Raw genomic sequence first — 21,658 nt, 5'->3', positions numbered from 1 at the left:
TTTTAGAGTATGCTTTGCTTTTGTAGGTTACTGCCTTATACAATGTTGTTTATTTCATATTTGAATGGTTTCTTTATTACCCATACAAAGATGTATGTTTTACTACTTTTGATTTTACTAATCATTTTAAAAGGTGTCATGTCATTGTGTAGAACAGGGGTGGGCAATATCCATCCCTCCAGCTGTTGTGGAACTACACCATACTTGCCGACAATCAGCTCCCTCCTTCAGGAAGGTAGCTGATTGTCGGCTAACAGTGGGGGGGCATGTCCGAATATCTGTGACACGTTGGGAGCGGAGTCAGGGGTGGGGCCACACGATCGCGTCATCATGGCCCTGCCCCCTCTTTACAATGCTGTTATTTTCAGCACTGTGAAGCAGGGGGTGGGGCCACGATGACGCAATTCAGTGCAAATCGCATCACCGGCCCCCCTGCTGTGGGAATTCTAGTGTATTCTGGGGAGAGGTTGGGAGGGTTGGAGAATGTCAGAAGGCTTGCCTGCCTTTCCGGGGGGCAGTGAGCGGCACCCAAATATCGGGAGGCTCTCTCAAAATGGGAGGGTAGGCAAGCCTGAACTACACACCCCAGCATGGCCAGCTACAGTTTTTCCATGCCCTCATAGTAAACCTGTGGCAGATCATGCTAGGATGCCTAGTTCCACAACAGCTAGAGGGCGCCTTATTGGCCACCCCTGGTGTATGCCTTTTCTTTCACCATAAATTGTCATTTTAGGGAGTTTGTAGTTAATCTTGTTTGTTTTATTCTAATATCTTGGGTCTGGTTACTTTGAGCATTTTCCTTTTTTTTTTTCCTGCGTGTGTAAATCATTTTGAAATGAATACAGTATTTATTACACATTATTTTTAGTACAGGTTTAACATGTCTGTAAATTCCTTAGTCAAACACAATAACTTAAAAAGCAATGGCCACTCCACCTGCTTTGTGACTACACATCCCACCATGGCCTTCCATAGTCTTGTTGTGAAAGGATAAGGAAATTTGGTTCAGACTAGGGGTGAGCGGGTTCGGATTTTTGAAATCCGAACCCCCCCGAGCCCCCCCGATCCGAGGCAGATCCGAGTCAGGCTCGACTTTTCCCGCCTGACTCGGATCTGAAATCGAGGCAAAACGTCATCATCCCGCCTTCCGAGTCTCGCGGTTTTTGGAACCTATATAAGGTACCCGCGTCGGCGCCATTTTCTCACTCGGCTGTGGACAGTGAAGAGGGAGGGTGGGAGTTAGGGCTGGCTGGGCTGTGTAGTGTAGTGTAGTGCAGAGTAGTGTTGTGCTGTGCTGTGCTGCGCTGTGCTGCTGTTGTCCACTACTTCAAAGTCCATAGGGGCTGGCTGTGTTGTGCTGTGCTGCTGTTGTTAAAAGGGGCTGTGTCCACTACTTCAAAGTCCATAGGGGCTGGCTGGACTTTGTTGTGCAGTCAGTTCTCCATAGGGGCTGTGTCCACTCCAAAGTCCTGTGCAGTGTCCCAGTCCTAAAGGGGTGCTGTTGTGTTGTCCAGGGGGTACTCTGTCCATCAGGGGTGCTCCCCACAAGTGCTAAAAAAAAAAAAAATTCTGGGTTTGTGAATTGTGTGCGCAGTAGCCGCACGTGCATCAACAAAGTAGTGCCAAGCGTGCGCCTGTGTCATAAGTAAAGGGCCGGCTGGCTTGACCGTTAAAGGGTGCTGCAACCCCCAAAGTACACTCCAGTCCAAACCAAAAAAAAAATATTTTCTGTGTTTGTGAATTGTGTGCGCAGTAGCCGCACGTGCATCAACAAAGTAGTGCCAAGCGTGCGCCTGTGTCATAAGTAAAGGGCCGGCTGGCTTGATCGTTAAAGGGTGCTGTAACCCCCAAAGTACACTCCAGTCCAAACCAAAAAAAAAATTATTTTCTGTGTTTGTGAATTGTGTGCGCAGTAGCCGCACGTGCATCAACAAAGTAGTGCCAAGCGTGCGCCTGTGTCATAAGTAAAGGGCCGGCTGGCTTGACCGTTAAAGGGTGCTGTAACCCCCAAAGTACACTCCAGTCCAAACCAAAAAAAATATATATTTTCTGTGTTTGTGAATTGTGTGCGCAGTAGCCGCACATTCATCAACAAAGTAGTGCCAAGCGTGCGCCTGTGTCATAAGTAAAGGGCCAGCTGGCTTGACCGTTAAAGGGTGCTGTAACCCCCAAAGTACACTCCAGTCCAAACCAAAAAAAAAATTATTTTCTGTGTTTGTGAATTGTGTGCGCAGTAGCCGCACGTGCATCAACAAAGTAGTGCCAAGCGTGCACCTGTGTCATAAGTAAAGGGCCGGCTGGCTTGACCGTTAAAGGGTGCTGTAACCCCCAAAGTACACTCCAGTCCAAACCAAAAAAAAAATTATTTTCTGTGTTTGTGAATTGTGTGCGCAGTAGCCGCACGTGCATCAACAAAGTAGTGCCAAGCGTGCGCCTGTGTCATAAGTAAAGGGCCGGCTGGCTTGACCGTTAAAGGGTGCTGTAACCCCCAAAGTACACTCCAGTCCAAACCAAAAAAAAAATTATTTTCTGTGTTTGTGAATTGTGTGCGCAGTAGCCGCACGTGAATCAACAAAGGAGCAGCACCAAGCGTGCGCCTGTGTCCCATAAGTAAAGAGCCGGCTGGCTCATTTCTTAAAGGCTGGTGTAACCCACAAAGTGCACTACTCTCCAGCAAAAATAAAAAAATATTTTCTGTGTTTAGCCGCACGTATATATCAAATTGATATAACATAAATGGAGGACCAAACTTTCTCAGATAAAAATAAAATAGAGAAAGATCAAGAACCACTTCCTCCTAGTGCTGAAGCTGCTGCCACTAGTCATGACATAGACGATAACATGCCATCAACGTCGTCTGCCAAGGCCGATGCCTAATGTCATAACAGAGGGCACATACAATCCCAAATGACAAAGTTCAGGAAAATGACCTTGAAAAAAACATTTAAATCAGCTGAAGAGAAACGTAAACTTGCCAATATGCCATTTACGACACGGAGTGGCAAGGAACGGCTAAGGTCGATCCCTAGTATGTTCATGACTAGTGGTTCAGCTTCACATGACGATGGAAGCCCTCCTCCCACTAAAAAAATCAAAAGAGTTAAGCTGGCAAAAGCACAGCGAAGAACTGTGCTCTCTAAGAAGATATCACAAATCCCCAAGGAGAGTCCAAGTGTGGTGGTGGTTGCGATGCCTGACCTTCCCAGCACTGGACGGGAAGAGGTGGCTCTTTCCACCATTTGCACGCCCCCTGCAAGTGCTGAAAGGAGCACCCACAGTCCACTTGCTGATATGCAAATTGAAGATGTCACTGTTGAAGTACAACAGGATGAGGATACTGGTGTAGCTGGCGCTGAGGAGGAAGTTGGCGAGGAGGATTCTGATGGTGATGTGTTTTGTTTAAATCAGGCTCCGGGGGAGACAGTTGTTGTCCGTGGGATGAAAAAGCCCATCACGGTCATGCCTGGGCAGAAGACCAAACATTCCACCTCTTTGGTCTGGCAATATTTCTATCCAAATCCGGACAACAACTGTCTTGCCATATGTACCTTATGTAAAGGTGGAATAAGTAGGGGTAGGGACGTTAACCGCGCGTTCATAATAAGTTACTGTCAAGTTCAGAAACTTTGGCTAAGACCGTAAGCAGTCCAGGGACACCTAAATCCCGTTGTCCTGTTGTATCCAAGCGCCTGCAAACCACACCGTCAACTCCCTCCATGTCAATTTCCTCCTTAGTCAGGATCGGAAGTAGTCCTGCAGGCTGACTCTCCTATCCGGGATTCCTCCGGAGGATCATGCATTGCTACGCCTCCTGCTGCCGCTGCTGCTGTTGCTGCTGCTGGGAGTCGTTCATCATCCCAGAGAGGAAGTAGGAACACCACTACTTTTACTAAACAATTGACCCTCCAACAGTCCTTAGCGAGGAGGATGAAGTACAACAGCAGTCATCCTGAAGCAAAACGTATAACTGAGGCCTTGACTGCTATGTTGGTGTTAGACGTGCGTCCGGTATCCGCCATTAGTGCAGTGGGATTTAGACAATTGATGGAGGTAGTGTGTCCCCGGTTCCAAATCCCGTCTAGATTCCACTTCACTAGGCAGGCGATACCGAGACTGTACAGAAACGTCAGAAAAAGTGTCCTCAGTGTCCTGAAAAATGCCGTTGTACCCAATGTCCACTTAACCACGGACATGTGGACAAGTGGAACAGGGCAGACTAAGGACTATATGACTGTGACAGCCCACTGGGTAGATGTATCACCTTACGCAGCAACAGCAGCAGCGTCACCAGTCGCAGCATCTCTGAAACGCCAGCTCGTTCCAAGGCAGGCTATGCTGTGTATCACCGGTTTCAGTAAGAGGCACACCGCCGACAACCTCTTTGAAAAGAGAAATCATCGCCCAGTGGCTTACCCCACTTAGACTCTCCTGGGGATTTGTGATATCTGACAACGCCACCAATATGGTGCGGGCATTACATCTGGGCAAATTCCAGCACGTCCCATGTTTTGCTCACACAATAAACTTGGTGGTGCAGAATTTTCTGAAAAGCGACAGGGTTGTGCAGGAGACGCTTTGGGTGGCCCGAAAAATTTCATGCCACTTTCACCATTCAGCGACTGCGTGCCGAAGACTGGAGCGCCAGCAAACACTCTTGAACCTGCCCCGCCATCACCTGAAGCAAGAGGTTGTGACGCGGTGGAACTCAACCCTCTATATGCTTCAGAGGATGGAGGAGCAGCAAAAGGCCATTCAAGCCTATACATCCACCTATGACATAAGCAAAGGAGGGGGTATGCACCTGACTCAAGCGCAGTGGAGAATGATTTCCGTGTTGTGCAAGGTTCTCCAGCCCTTCGAACTTACCACACGTGAAGTCAGTTCAGACACTGCCAGCTTGAGTCAGGTCATTCCCCTCATCAGGCTTTTGCAGAAGCAGCTGGAGAAAGTGAAGGAGGAGCTAAGATGGAGCGATTCCGCTCGGCATGTGGGACTTGTGGATGAAGCCCTTCATTCGCTTTGCCAGGATTCCAGGGTGGTCAATCTGTTGAAATCAGACCACTAATTTTGGCCACCGTGCTCGATCCTAGGTTTAAAGCCTATGTGGTGTCTCTCTTTCCGGCTGACACAAGCCTGCAGAGGTGCAAAGACCTGCTGGTGAACACACTGTCAGCTGAAGCGGAACATGACACGTCAACAGCTCCTTCTTCATTTTCCCCCGCAACTGGGGCTGCCAGGAAAAAACTTAGGTATCCTAAGCAACCCGCTGGCGGTGATGCAGGGCAGGCAGGACCAAGTTTGGACATCTGGTCCGGACTGAAGGACCTGGCAACAATTTCTGACATGTCTACTGTCCCTGCATATGATACTGTCACCATTGACAGAATGGTGGAGGATTACATCGGTGACAGCATCCAAGTAGGCATGTCAGACAGCCCATACCTGTACTGGCAGGAAAAAGAGGCAATTTGGAGGCCCCTGTATAAACTGGCTCTATTTTACCTGAGTTGCCCCCCCTCCAGTGTGTACTCCGAAAGAGTGTTTAGTGCAGCCAGGAACCTTGTCAGCTAAAGGCGTAGGAGGTTGCTTCCACAGAATGTGGAGAAGATGATGTTCATCAAAATGAATTATCAGCTCTTCCAGGGAGACCAGCCTCCAGAACGTACAGAGGGACCTGTGGTGGTGGATTCAAGTGGGGACGAGTTAATACTTTGTGAGGATAAGGATGTACACACTGAAGAGGGTGAGGAATCGGTGGATGAGGAGGATGAGGATGACATCTTGCCTCCGTAGAGCCAGTTTGTGCATGGACACATTAATTGCCAGCTTGTTTTGTGGGGGCCCAAACAAACCAATAATTTCAGCCACAGTTGTGTGGCAGACCCTGGCGCTGAAATGATTGGTTTGTTAAAGTGTGCATGTCCTGTTTATACAACATAAGGGTGGGTGGGAGGGCCCAAGGACAATTCCATCTTACACCTCTTTTTTTTCTTTGCATTATGTACAGTTTGGGGCCTAGTTTTTCAAACTGCCATCCTGTCTGCCACTGCAGTATCACGCCTAGATGGGTCACGTGTTTGTGCCGCCCACTCGTGTCGCTTAGCTTAGTCATCCAGCAACCTCGGTGCAACCTTTTGGACATAAAAACACTATTGTGAGGTGTGAGGTGTTCAGAATAGACTGGAAATGAGTGGAAATTAAAGTTATTGAGGTTAATAATAGCATAGGAGCAGAAAAACCTACAAATTCTGTGATTTTAGCTGTTTTTATGCTTTTTTTAAAAAAAATACAGATCCAAAACACAAAACCCAGAACCCAAAACACGGAAGGGTGGTTTTGGCAAAACCAATCCAGATCCAAAACACGAAGAAAGATCCAGATCCAAAACCAAAACACAAAACACGAAAAGTGGCCGATGCACACCCCTAGTTCAGACATGCTGCGATGTTTTGTTCTGCAGCAGCTGAAGGTACAATTATTATACATATCTAATTTTGTAAGGGCTTGTGACTTATGCCAAGCTTCTGTGCTTGTGGTGTGCTGGATATGTTTTGAGCTTGGAATTTCATGTGTACTTTAGAAACATCAGAAAGCTTAGATTCATGTGTTCTAATTTCCTATTTTATCCACAGTAATCTATACTATTGTACCTTTTTTAAAATACATTAATTAAGAAAGGACAGCTTATAAACAAAATCAGTTTTAAAAGAAACATTTTTAATCAACAACAATAATATCAACCCTGATTTATATATTTCCAAAACACACCTAATAATGTGCTTTTTACAGGCAAAAAGAGAAAGCAAAGGCAACAGGATGATTCTGATTTGGAAGAGGCTGGTAAATAATTGCACACAACAGTAAGAAGCACCAATGTAAAGAGGTACTCAGAGGCATAAATAGGGAGGGTCATCCGGGACATGTGCCCTGGGCGCCGTGACCGCAGTCCAGGTCCGTTTCAGTTAGTGTAGTGTGGACCACAGTTAGTGCAGTCCGCACTACACTTTAAAACAAACACACCTGCATCGGCAGTGTGTTTGTTTTAGCAGCCAATGAGAGTCAGACAGACTCTCGTTGGCTGCTGCACCCACAGCAGGAGCTGGACTGGAGCTCACTTATGAGCTCTGCCTTCCGGCTCCCGCAGTAGGTGAAGGTGTCATGATGCCTCTCCCATAGTGCCGAGCTGGCAAGGAGGACATATTAGCAGACAGTGGTGGGCGCAGGAGTGGCGATTCAGGTAAGTATTGTTTTTTGTTGTTGTATGTGTATATGTAAGGGGCACAGCTGGTGAATTGTTACCCCTGCCTATTCCATCACGTCCATGGACACATCTCTCCATGGATCGTAATGGATTTACCGTACCTAGCTCTCAGGGTTACACCACCATCTGGGTTGTGGTAGACCGATTTTCGGAGATGGTTCATTATATACCTCTATAGAAACTGCCTACTGCTCCTGACTTGGCTCATCTGTTCATCCAGCACATATTTCGCCTCCATGGACTTCCTACCGAAATAGTTTCCGATCGTGGCACTCAATTTGTGGCAAAGTTCTGGAGAGCCTTATGTTCTGTCCTACAGGTAAAGTTAAACTTCTCCATGGCCTATCACCCTCAGAGCAATGGATCCACAGAGAGGGTCAATCAAGATCTTGAGACCTTCCTAAGGATCTTCATGACGTCATCCCAAGACAATTGGTCTGAACTGTTACCATGGGCAGAATTTGCACATAATGCCTTGTATCATTCCTCGACAAATCAAACCGCATTTTAAATCATCTACGGTCTTCACCCTCGTATTCCTGAGTTTCGAAGCCTGTCTGCCTTTGATGTGCCAGCCGTGGAGGATACTGTACAGAGATTTGCATCTAATTGGGCTCAGGTACGTTCTGATTTGGAGAAGGCATCCTCCCGTTACAAACTTCAGGCAGATAGGAGACGTAGGAAGATACCTTGCATGCAAGTTGGAGACCAAGTCTGGTTGTCCACCCGGAACATCCATCTCAGAGTACCTTCAATGTAGTTTGCTCCTTAGTTCATCGGACCCTTTTCCATCACAGAAATAATCAACCCCATGGCTTATCGCCTTCAGCTGCCTGCTTATCTAAATATTCCAAACTCATTCCATATCTCCCTCCTAAAACCCCTAATATTGAACAAATTCCGCAAGGTCTTTCCTGTTCCCCCTCGCATCCAGATTGAAAGAGGTGTGGAGTTCGAGGTCTCTCAGGTCCTGGATTCTCGCATCCGCAGGGGACGATTGCAGTATCTTTTGGATTGGAGGGGTTACTGTCCGGAGGAGCGCTGTTGGACCGTTGCTGGAGATATCCATGCTCCCACCCTGGTCAGGAGATTCCATACTGCTCATCCGGAAAAGCCTGGTGAGTGTCCTGAGGCCACCCATAAGGGGGGGTACTGTCACGACCAGAGTTTCTCGGCATGGTGGTCGATGGGTATTACCTGTGAGGTCACTATGGCGGGGGGCATCTGGCGGTGGCACTGGTGTTTGGTGAGGGGCATTGGCTGTGCGTGGTTCTGTGCGGGCATGTTGTCACTTTGGGCTGGTGAGGCCTGGTGGTGCTTCCGTTCTGCTCCAGCTTGGGCGCCGGCATTTTGTCTCTGGTCACGTGATCTAATCGCCAATCCTGGTTTGTCACATGCTCTCTCTGGCCAGTCACGGCACAGCACTTGGTATTTAGGGTGGTTCAGGGCCTCACTTCATTGCCAGTGCAACATGTTTCTCAGCGTAGCTGAGAGAGAGTTCCTTATGCTCACCACCTGTTTCCTGTGATACGCTACGTGCCTGTCTGCTTGTCTGCTCCAACCCCGCTGGACTACCCTGCATCCTCCATTACCTTCCCCTTGCCTGAGTACCTGAGTCTGCTGTTCACCCTGCACCTTGCCTCCACTGACACTCTGCTGGATAATCCTTCCTCAGCCTGCATTCCTCATTTCAGCCACTACAACTGATTTCTCCAGCCTGTCATCAACTGGACATTTCCCTATTAACCAGTCACTACCTGTACAGTTCCCATTGTCTGCCACTACCTGAACATTCTCTATTAACCAGTCACTTCCTGGACATTGTTCATTACCTGTCACTAACTGGACTTTTTCCCATTACTTCACCACAGCTCCCAAGTGCACTTAGAGCTATATCTGGACTTTAGTTTTTGTCATATTCATGTCTATAAAACCACTCATTAAAAGTTCCACCGTTTCATTTAAACCTGCTTCAGTGTCTGCTCCTATCACCACCCCGGGCCCACAACAAAACCAGAACCTCACAATCTTCCATGGACTTTTGTCCATGGAAGATGATGTTTGTTCATGAAAGATGACATTTTGCCTCTTTCTGAGACCCGATTTTTGGAGGGAAAAATCCGAACTCGACGTGCAAATTCTAACCTATCCGAGCCTGCACATCCCTAAAAAAATGTAATGTTTCCCTTTAAGGCCCATCCAGGCCACAGCAACCAGCACTACACACAAGTGAGTCCAGGCAAGTAGAAGCTGCAAAAATAGTCTTCTCCCTGCATACAAGAAGAAACAATACAACAAATATTTATTAAATGTTTTGCATTTTAGGCCCCTCCCTAGTGCAACCACAAAGGTTCCTGGCAATACACCTAGACAAAGGCACATATCCAACAATGGCCCTCATTCAGAGGCGGTCGCAAAAAGCGATCGCTCTCTCTGAATGAGGGCGAGTGCTTGTTTTTTTCCTGTGTGGCCTCCTGGTCGCTAGCTAAGCTGTGGGTTACCACCCACAGCTTAGCGACCAACCAGAGTGATGGTCGCAATGGTCAAGACCATCGCGACCATCGGGGCTTGCGACGAGACCCTAAGGTTGGGTCTCGGCAACCGCAAGCCCCAGGGAGCTTCCTGCTCTGATCGAGCAGGAAATTCCCCACTGACATCACTGCTGATGTCAGTGCGGCCACCCACAAAATGGCAAGCGTTCCATCAGGAACGCCTCCATTTTTGTAACCACCCCTGACTACAAAACGGGGCGTGCTGTCGTTTAAAATCGACTGCCATCCCTTTTGTAGTGAGCTCCGGAGCGACAGAGTTTCTCTCTTGTTCCAGGGCTTGGGCACGCGCAGTGCGGCCGCTGCGCGTGCGCAAGACCAAAACATCGAGTCGGTTGCGAGCGCTCAGCGCTTGCGACTGACTCTGAATGAGGTCCAATGTCCTTAGTCAATCTGTCTGCTGGTCCAGAATCTCCACTTCTGGAAGGTGAGTCTGTGAAATGAGATCACATACATTAACATTACACACTAGTACATTTAGGGAAAGCCAAAAAAAAAGGATCATTGGATTATACTTTAAAATTATATTTAATGAGTTGGACTTGAGTGTGGCCAGTGATAAAAATTTAAGCAGCCATATTTAGATTAATAAGTTTTATGTGTTGACAACGGTGTTGTGGAATAAAGTACACTTCATATGTGTGCTTACATAGACCAGCATGGCCACACTCTGGACCTCATTCAGAGGCGGTCGCAAGAAGCGATCGCTCTCTCTGAATGTTGGCGGGTGCTTCCTTTTTTTGGTGCGGCCTCCTGGTCGCAAGTTAAGCTGTGGGTTACCTCCCACAGCTTAGCTAGTGGGCAGGGTGATGGTTGCGATGGAGATCACCATCGGGGCTTGCAACCAGACCCTAAGGTTGGGTCTGGGCACTCGCAAATCCCAGGGAGCTTTCTGCTCTGATGGAGCAGGAAGCTCCCCACTGACATCACTGATGATATCAGTGCGGCCGCCCACAAAATGGTAGGCGGTTTCCTTAAGGAACGCCTCCGTTTTGGAAACAACCCCCCCGGCCCGCCTACAAAAAGGGGCAAGCTGTTGATCAACATCGACAGCCACCCCTTTTATAGCGAGCTCCAGAGCGAGAGAGTTTCTCTCTCGCTTCGGGGGGTTGCGCACGCTTAGTGCAGCCACTGCGCGTGTGCAGGGCTACCCGTCGACCCGGTTGCGAGCACATCGGTGCTTGCGACCGGGTCTGAATGACCCCCTCTGTCTTATAAACAGTTTTTAAAACATTATCCCAACTTTACTCAGATCACATTAAAACAGCATAACAACATTACATTTATGTGTTCTGTAATTAAGTCATAATTAAAGGATACACCCTTCATATAATACATTGTTTGACATTTTGAAAATTGCAAGCAAGGTGAGCCTTAAGACTTACACTTCATACCCAAATAAAATGTTATAATTAGAGATGAGCGGGTTCGGATTCCAGAGATTCGAACCCACCCGAATTTAGCAGATCTGAGTCAGATCCAAGCAGGCTCGGAGTTTCCAGCCTGACTCGGATCTCGAAACCGAGGCAAAACCATAGAGTTGGAACTCTCGCGGTTCGCGAGCTTTCATCTCTATGATCAATGTAGTATATAAGGGACCACGCGATGGATGCCATTTCACTCCAGCTGTGGAGACTGAACAGGGAGGGTGGGTAGTGTAGGGAGAGGTGCTGGTGCTGTCTGCTGTGTCCTGGGCTGGTGACTGCTGATCCATTCTGGGCTGATGCTGTCACTGTGCTGTCTGCTGTGTCCTGGACTGGTGCTGCTGATCCACTCTGTGCTGGTACTTTGCTGTCTGCTGTGTCCATCTGGGCTGGTGCAGAACTGCAGATACATCTGGGCTGGTGCTGTGTCCATCTGGGCCAGAGCCGGCCCTAGCCATTTTGGTGCCCTAGGCAGGAGTTTGGCTGGTGCCTCCTAACATTAAATCTCACCACCAATCTTAGTGTTTATATGCGGACACCAAAAGATATTTTATATACCAGCTGATCCCTTGACAGACCAGCACACAGTTACTATGATGTCTAGAAGTCCAATGCCTTGACAAAGGTCCATGTTGGACCGAAACGTTGGCTGGCAAATTACATTGGTATTAAAAGCTGATTAATGTTGCTGAAAATCTGGAGAGTGCTTTTTTTCTTTTCATTAAGAAATACAATTGATATATATATATATATATGTATATATATATATATATATATATATATATATATATATGGTCCATTCTCGGCATAAGATTCTATATTGCCATAGTTGTTAATTCCTCTGCCCAGTGTCTTCTTTCCCCGGAAGCAGCCTCTGCTGTATCCTCTCCCTGCGCCTGCAGCCTCTGACCCCGGTTTCCTCTCCCTGCGTCTGCAGCCTCTGCCCCCCGTGTCTCCTCTCCCTGTGTCCCCAGTCTCTGTCCCCGGTGTCTCCTCTCTGTGCCCGTTGCCTCTGTCCCCTGTGTCTCATCTCCCTGCGCCCGCAGCCTCTATCCTCGATGTCTCCTGTCCCTCTGCTCCATTCCTGCAGCCTGTCCCCAATGTCTACATACACACACACACGTATATACATATACATATACAGTATATATATATATATATATATATATATGTACACACACACACATGTATATGAATATATATATATACATACACACACAAATATACATATATACACACACATAGAAGCATGAAGGTACACACACATATATATACACATATATTGTATGTAATATATAAACACATATATATATATATATATACATACACAGTATATATATATATATATATATATATATATATACACACATACATATACATATATATATATATATATATATATATATATATATATAGCCTGCATCCCCTTTCTGTCCAGTGAGTGCTCCGAAACTCTCCCAGCCTGAGCTAACTGGGCAGCGGGCGCTGGGCGGCAGCTACTATGGAGGCGGAGCCATGAGCTGTCACTCACGGCTCGGCTCTGCAAAGGACCATGGGAGGAGCGGCCGGGCATGCGCAGCATGCTCTTCCATGGCCACGGCCATCTTCCCCGTCTCCTGTGTAGTCAGAATGAGCTTCTGTGCAGAAGCTCATTCTGACATACGTACACCTGACTGCTGCGCTGCTGATCGGAGCTGAGCTCCGATCGCGGTAACAGAAGGGTGTGTGCTGCAGAGCCGTGGAATGTCCCTAGGCATTCCAGATGCCCTAGGCATTTGCTTAGAATGCCTATGCCTAGGGCCGGCTCTGATCTGGGCCCAAGGTCTGGACTCAAAAAAATATATATTTATAGTCAAAAAAAAAATCAAAGTGTCTTTTATATTTTTCTGTGTGTGTGTGTGTGCGTGTTAGACTTATCCGCAGTACCGCACAAGATCCAGCCAGCAACGCAAGTTGCAATCTACTGCTGCCCGACTCCAGTCGTGATAAAAAAAAAATCAAAGTGTCTTTTATATTTTTCTGTGTGTGTGTGCATGTGTGTTAGGCTTAACTGCAGTACCGGACAAGATCCGGCCAGCAACGCAAGTTGCAACCTAGTGCTGCCCGACTCCAGTCATGATCAATCTGTGCTCTGGGCCCAAGTTCTGGAGCTGAAAAAAAAATAAAAAGCATTTGTCTTTGTTTCTAATAATTATCTCTGTGTCTGTGCGTGTTAGGCTTAGCCGCACAGATCTAGCAAGTCGGCAACACAGCCTAGTGCTGCCCGACTCCAGTCGTGGTCAATCTGTGCTCTGAGCCCAAGTTCTGGAGCTGAAAAAAAATAAAAATTAATTGTCTTTTTTTCTAATAATTGTCTGTGCATCTGTGCGTGTTAGGCTTAGCCGCACAAGATCTAGCAAGTCGACAATGCAACCTAGTGCTGTCCGACTCCAGTCATGATCAATCTGTGCTCTGGGCCTAAGTTCTGGAGCTGAAAAATAATAAAAATATATATTGTCTTTTTTTTGTCAATTTTTTTTGTGTGCATGTCAGCCACACCTGGCTGTCATTGTCATCGGCGTAGGTGCGCAGGGGTGCTGTGCTGCTGTCTGTCAAGGGGCTGCATGAATATTGCAATGAAAACAATTTTTTTAAGTTATTGGGTTACAAAAAGTTGTTTTTTTATCTTAAACATAGCAGAAATGTTATCCTAACAGCTTATAAAGTTATATGCTCTAAAAAAATAAAAAGCCTATATTTATTTACCTGAATCGCAAACTGAAATACAGAATAGTAAGCACAGACAACATGGAGGCCTTTGTTATTCTGCTGCCTGCATGCCAACCAATACTTCCCAGACTATACCCACTGGGGGGACCAAGTCTAGATAATGACCCATCTGTTGCTAGGCCTTCTTCTTCCAAACCATCCATCCAGGACTTCCTGTCCAAAAAGGATGAGCAGGGTACAGAAAGAGGAGCTAGATGTCCCCGATGATATTTTTTTTTCATCTAGAATATATGATGTGGAGAGATAAGAGCTTCAGATGTTGGAACAGGGGCTCCCACCTATTTGGCTTCCCTCCAGAGAACAGAGCTCTGTTCCTCAGGAAGTGTCTATGTCTGAGCTGGTAGGTAGGTAGTCTCTGTCTGTTGGTAAACACCATTCAGGAGATGGCAACCCAAAATAACAACAACTATAATAGTGTGTCCATTGATAACCAGCCTGATCCCTTAACAGCAGCATACCCCATATGGCCAACTCATAACATGACACCCAGTTTGCAGCCACCTCTTCCTTATGACACTAATCCAGTCGCCATGTTTGATCAATCAGCCATGTGTGGTCCACCCAATTTTTGGCCTTCTACATTCTAACATATTCACATATCTAAGAAGTGGACAGTGGGAACAATGGCAATTTGAAGGCCACTAACTGTTTTTTTTAATATCCCTGTACAGGTTGGGAAATTCCTTTACAGAACAGAAGGTTTGCAAAGGATTATTTAAGTCAATTGTTTATTTATCTTTGGAAAGCACGCTTCCTGGTCCCCTTCTGGGATGAAAAATATCCACTCCCAGCAAGCAGGCATGGCGCTCAAGAAAGAATTCCCAAGAAAGACACAACGTAAGACTTAAACCTTAAATCTAAAATGTTGCATTTGCTGCTCTGTTCCGCTAGTTCACATATCTCATATGGTTAAGTGGACAGTGGGAACAATGGCAGTTTGAAGGCCACTAACTAACTATGTTTTTCTATGTCCCTGTACAGGTTGGGAAATGCCTTAATAGAAGATTTGCAAAGCATTATTTAAGTCAATTGTTTATTTTTTTTGCAAAGCACTCTTCCTGGTCCCCTTCTGGGATGAGAAAATCAACTCCCAGCAGCAAGGATTCTTCTATGGCAAGGACTGATGTAAATGTACTGTATCACTTTTTTTGTAAATGCCTCCTCCCCTCCCCTTCTCCCTCATAAATATTCTTTTGCATCAAAAAACTAAATTAAATTTACTTCCCAATCAACCCTTCCTGTACCTGCCCTACCTTCAACTACATAAATACTCCAACTCCCTCAGACCTCTCTTGAATAATAAAAGTGTTTCCTGATGTGCCATGTTTGAAGTTGAACTGCCATGTGTTTGTGATGCCCACTGCTGCTGCCTAGCTTAGTCAACCAGCTATCTAGGTGCAAATTTTGGGCCTAAATAAGATGAACAAAATCAATATTGTGAGCTGTGAGGTGGTCAGAATTGACTGGAAATGAGTGAAAATAAATGTTATTGAGGTTATTAATACTGTAGGAACAAAAAAAAGGTAAATTTTATGTGATTTTGCTTTTTTTTTATTTTTTAAGAAAAAATCCAGATCCAAAAACAAAACACGGAGGTGAGGTTTTGGCCAAACCAATCCAGATCCAAACCCAGGGGAGGTCCAGATCCAAAACTAAAACACGGGGGTCGGCGCACATCTCCAGTTATAATACAATGATAGACACAGGTCTAATAAAAATATAATGCATGACAGCCAGGTAACATATTTGGTTATGTTAGGGGCTAAATTACCATTAAATAAATTATTCCTCATTTATGTACGTCTGACCTTATGACATTAGCATGTAACCTGCTGCTGGTAAGGCCATTTGTAAGTGATATCATGACTTCATGAGGGGGGACTAATTGAAAAATTCTTAGCCTCGCCAGCACAGCAAACAGGGCAAAATACATGTAGCTGCATTTGTTAATACTTTATTTGGTCATTTTCTCAATCAAAGCTCAGCAACATCTTACATCTTCAGACATGGGCTCATACACAAAGGCCCTGATTCAGACCCGCTCGCTGCAGGAAGCTCACTCTGACATCACGAGTGATGTCAGTAGGGCTGCCCCCAAACGGAAGGCGTTCCTTCGGGAACGCCTCCATTTGGCAAGCCACCCTCTGACCCGCCTACAAAACGGGGCGAGCTGTCAATGAACATCGACAGTCGCCCTGTTTGTAGTGAGCCCCGGAGCGAGTGAATTTCTCACTCGCTCCGGGGCTCACACACACGCAGTGCGGACCCCGAGTGTGTGCACAGCCCAGCCATTGACCTGCTTGTGAGCGGGTCTGAATGAGTCCCAAAGTGTGGGCAAATCTGGGGGCTTGTCAATGTTCATTGCCTATAGATTTATGTTTGAATTTTACATAAATGCAAGGCTGTAAAGAACTTTCTCACCACAGTGCTTATTTAAATAAGCTTAAACATTTAGGAGTCTATGTACTAAGCAGTGATAAGAGACAGAGTGAAAAGTGATAAGTAAGTGATATGGTGCCAGCCAATCAGCACCCAACTGCCATCTCACAGGCTGTGTTTGAAAAATGACAGTTGGGAGCTGACTGGCTGGCACCTTATCACTTACTTATCACTTTTCACTCTGTCTCTTATCACAGCTTAGTACATAGACCCCTTAAATTAGGAAATTACATGCAAAATGTTGTGTTAAAGATGTGTGTATTTCTAACAATTGTGTTTTAAGCAAACAATACTTACCCAATTGTCTGTTGAAGGCTTGCATGGCATAGCTGCTAATCCAGAGGAAGATATCAGCAATGTGGAACCTGCTGAGGCAGATGATGATATGGATACTCTGACAATGGTACCCGTGTCTCCATCCATGCCAACTCACCATACGCAAGATGAGACAACACCCAGACCTCACTCATAAATTGCTAACTTTTGCACACGTTATGAGACCTCAGGAGTGCCTGGTATCGCAGTCTATAAATTATGCACGCCAATGCCCTGGCACGCCTGCCTTCGCACGGCCACCCTCTCATCACCACCCACAAATGGCACTTCCTTTCAACCACTCTATCATAAGTCTATGTAGCCTCTGTGATTGCAGTTCTGAACACACCTTCTGGCTCACTCACGCGCACTGCGATGCATACACATACACAGTGCAAATTAATCGATCTATTGCGTGCATATTAGCAACTGCGTTCCTTGCTGAATCAGACCCAGAGTCCCCTGCCTGCTCATTGTCTAAATCATAATCAGGCGGGATCGGCTGCTGAAACACAAATTATGCAAAAGACAGTAGCTGTGCACAATGTCAGACACTTTTGAGCAAGAATATAGCAAAAGCCCACCCAATTTATCAAGACATCAGAACTGAGTTTTTAGCAGGCCAAATGTACGCTCTATCACAGTTTGAGTGGACTTATGTGCACGATTATAATTATGCTCATCAGGAGAGTGTGAAAGTGACGATGGTGTCAAAAGCCAACTAAGACACCCATACCCGGCATCACCTGAAAGTAAAACACAATAAAATAATTGCTAAATATATAAGCATGTAGATACAGAGTAAAGTGTCACTGTCAAAGGTACTTACTCAGCAACCATCCCTCCGGCATTTGTCTGGCCTTAAAACAATCATGAAGGGATGATTGACTGAAGATGAAGGCATCATGACATGAGCCAGGGTAGCTGACTACAACACTTTTCATTTTTGCATCACAAACCACCTGCACATTTGTGGTTTGGGCATGATGCCTATTAAGGTAGATGTGCACCCTGCCTCTAGGTGGTCTCAGCTCAATGTGTGTGCATTCTCAATAGCACCCAAGACATTTGACATGCAATGCTACAAAAACCTACCCTGACTGCATGCCACTGTATCTCATGGCTAGGGAAGCAGATGCAGGAATCCATTAGTATCTGAAATGTCAATAGTACCTGGGTAAGGTAGCGGGAGAATGTGGCTGGGATATACAGAGAATTCTACAAGTGACAGACTGAAAATTCCCAGAAAGTGCAGCACAGCCAGAAGCTTATGCAGGCCTGAGACAGAGTGGGAACATGCTGTGTCAGGTTCTAGGTCCAGTTTGACTTAGTCATACAGATGAAATACTGTATGTGGTTACGGTTCAGCCTGAACATCTGTATGACCTCACCATCAGCCAATTACCTCCTGAGCCTGCTCAGTTTCTTGCTCCTGGTTGTTTTCAGGCTGGTGGTAGAGCCTCTGAAATCCCAGCCACATGCAGTTCACAGCAATGCTACAAAACTTTCCCATTTTAGCTGCATACAAATCAATGCAGCAGCTTTAGCACCTTTTATAGGCATTATCATTGTGTTCCTAGTAATTGCAAGTATAAACACCTGTGAGCACATGCAAACGCACCCTAACACTCACCCAGTGGCGTAACTAGGGCAGGGCGAGCGGGGTTCGTGCCCTGGGCGCCGTTGGACCGGCGGCGCGGGGGGGCGCCGCCGGCCACGGTACCGGCCCGCCCACCCTAGATAGCCAGTGTAGCGCCGACCGCAATGAGTGCGGTCAGCGCTACACATTTGCACAGGACCGGCGCTAGGCTTCCAGCGCCGGTCCTGTGCTGCACACCTGAGCCCGTTCCCTCCCCCTGAGCGCTTGCCCAATAGCGCCAGGAGGCGGGCTCAGGCTGTGCATAACACCCGCATCGCCGCCAGCGCTGGTGGCGATGCATGTGTTAAACAGCAGCCAATGAGAGTCAGATAGACTCTCATTGACTGCTGCAGCACCCACTGCAAGAGTCCGGCTCCTGCAGTGGGTAATGGGACTGACGTCATGACGTCAGTCCCATAATGCTGAGCGCACCAGCCCGGGCGGACTGGAGGGCGGGAGCGGCATCGGCATCGCGGACAGAAGCAGCGTGGAATCAGGTAAGTATATTTTTATATATATTTATTTATTTTTAAACCTTACCTATCTGCACAACGGGGGAGGGGTTGGCTACTACTGGGGGGGACATCTACTGGGAGGGACATCTACTGGGGGTGCCATTGGGAGGACCTCTACTGGGGGGGGGCTACTCTACTGGGGATTACTACTTGGGGGGGGACTACCACTGGGGGCATTCTAAAAGGGGCCTAGTTTTACTAGAGGCACTGCACTGCACTCGGGGGACCACTAATGGGGGCAATAATAGGAAGGGCCACTACAGGGACCACTGGATAGGGGGGGTCACTACTGGGAGCCTGCATCAGGGGGACCACTACTGGGGGCACTGCATGGGAGGGGGGACACTACTGCTGGGGGCACTATATAAGGGGCTTACTGCTAGGGGCACTGCGGGGACCACTACAGGGGGCACTAGATAGGGGGGATCACTACAGGGTGCCTGCATAAGGGGACCACTACTGGGAAAACTGCATGGGGGGGACTACTGCTGGGGGCACTATATAAAAGGGCACTGCATAAGGGGATGCCGCTACTGGGCGCACTGCATTGTGGGGACTGCTACTGGGGGCACTGCATAAGGGGGAACACTACGTGGGGCACTGCATTTGGGGGGGGGCACTACTGGGGGTACTGAGTAAGGGGAACTAATTGGGGGCTGTATAAGAGGGACCACTACTGGGGATACTGTATAAGGGGCACTACTATGGGCCTGCATGAGAGGGACCACAACTGCATACTGGGGGTACTACTGGGGTTAAGGTGCATATGGATAGGAATGTTCAGTTTGAAAATAAAGGGGTGTGTCATGTTGACACGCCCCATTTTTAAGTGACCACGCTCATTTTTTGCCGCACATGGGGGGGGGGACTCCCTTTTCAAATTTGCCCTGGGCTCCAAATACCCTAGTTACGCCACTGCACTCACCTCAGGAGGTAGTCTATTTGAAAAGCTTATTTTGGTGCAAGTTTGGTCATTTCCCATGTGAGTTTCAAAACTCGATTCTTGGTAAAGTTGCGTATTGTATTGCTTCATATGGAAAGTACTTGCGAGTTTGACCGATGGTGTATTTGGTCGTGTTTTTTAATCTCGTGTGAGTTTTTATGTCTGATTCCTGCAAGTTCACGTGTTTGCCATTAGTGAATTTGCGAGTCGGAAAAACAGGCTAAACTCGTGTGAGATTGCAAACACGATTCTTTGCCCAAGGTCTCCCAGCTCACCAGTGAGTGGTAATTAATTATTTGCTGAATTTTGGTGACTAGGCATAGACTTACAAATGAATTTGCCCATCTGTACTATATGTGCTGTCTGTCCTAAAGTATGTGCTTTAGCTATTTAAACATTTCCAGGTCAATAGCATAACAGTGTTAATATGAATGAATGTGACAGAATGGAGCACAGAATCTGTCCTGAGTATGCATACAGGTTACCAAGCGTAAGTAGGGTCAACATCTTACTGTTGTGCAGTCAGCTACATACTGTATTAAAGGAGCTATAAATGTAAAGTTAATAAAAAAATCTGTTGCATTATATAATGTAATTGTAATTTCATCATCTGTGTGTAGGTGACAGGCCGGCTTTGCTAAAATCTCTATATCTATTGCACTTTGGCTTGGATGGCTCACTTTCAGTCATTTTTATAATGTAAAACCTATTGGCAAAACAGTAAATGAAAACATAATGCTTTCACTTTCTTTGATTTTATCTACAGTACTTTATATACAGTTGTATTCTTGGATTTATTTCTTGCTCTGTTTTTCTACGGATAAATTACGAGTTGAAAATGATTATCATGCTCATCGCGCTGGTGGTGTACAATATAATTCTTCTTCATACACATGCATCCATGCTTGAAGCTTACAGCAGATATCTATACGTGACAGTATCCATAGAAAGGTATGTTGTTCTTTTGTTTTTTAAAATGCATTATCATTTAATTTACAATGTTTAATGTGTATTTAACATATTTTTTATGTACTACACATTTAGGGGGGTATTCATTTAGCTGCGAGATTTACCCTGTGGCTAATTGCTGGCAAAAATCCTGCGATGTGGGGAAATGCTATTCAATAGCCTTATTGCTGTGTCGAAAAATTGGGATTCAGGCTCGGAAACCCACCGTTTCCACGTAAACTGCAGAATCAATGTTTTTTTTCCCCCGCGTGTAAACCCAATTTTGTGGGGTTTTTTACGCGGACTTTAGGTTCAGTCCAAATGCGGGGACTCACTCATGGAGTAATCCCTGCTGATTGAATATCCGCCTTAATGTATAGACAATATTAATATATTACTATTATTATTACACTGCATATGGTATACATAGTATACAATGCATGTCATAGATTTCCTTGTGCAATACCGCGGTTAAAAGTAGTTTTTATTCAACATATAGATGTGTCCTGATTCATCTTTGCTGCATCCTATCTCAGCGCGCCTGATCCCCAGGGGCGCCGAGAGGAGGGGGGGCGGGTACTAATTACCTCGGCCCTGGCTGGCTGGAGGGCCCGGCGGGGACCTGGGTCAGGCGCTGCCTCCCCCTCCCTCTTACATCAAAGCAGCCCAGGACTCACTGCTGTGTGCTGGGCTGCACTGGAAGACTGCTTGTGGCAACCACAGCAGTTTCCTATGCCTGTGGGGGGAACGATCACACTGATCGCGCCCCCACTGGCTATGCAGCGGGCTGAGGTGCTCACAATGCCCCCCTCCCCAGCGCACAGTGGCACTGCAAAAATGTTGTTTTTTCCTGAAG

General features: G+C 46.6%; 1 protein-coding gene across 1 annotated transcript in view; it reads left to right on the top strand.

Moving 5' to 3' along the window:
• ADCY2 (adenylate cyclase 2) overlaps nt 1-21,658 on the top strand; it is a 1,382,785-nt gene that overhangs the window by 1,147,324 nt on the left and 213,803 nt on the right. The window contains exon 18 of the mRNA XM_088442287.1: nt 20,621-20,805. Within this exon, the coding sequence (XP_088298413.1) occupies nt 20,621-20,805 (185 nt within the window). The remainder of the gene's footprint in view (nt 1-20,620; nt 20,806-21,658) is intronic.

The sequence above is a fragment of the Taudactylus pleione genome, unplaced genomic scaffold (genome assembly GCF_031769625.1).
Source record: "Taudactylus pleione unplaced genomic scaffold, aTauple2 ptg000309l, whole genome shotgun sequence".
NCBI classification, from domain to species: Eukaryota; Metazoa; Chordata; class Amphibia; order Anura; family Myobatrachidae; genus Taudactylus; species Taudactylus pleione.
Note: the sequence above shows the minus strand (reverse complement) of the source record. Positions and strands in the feature narration are given on the sequence as shown.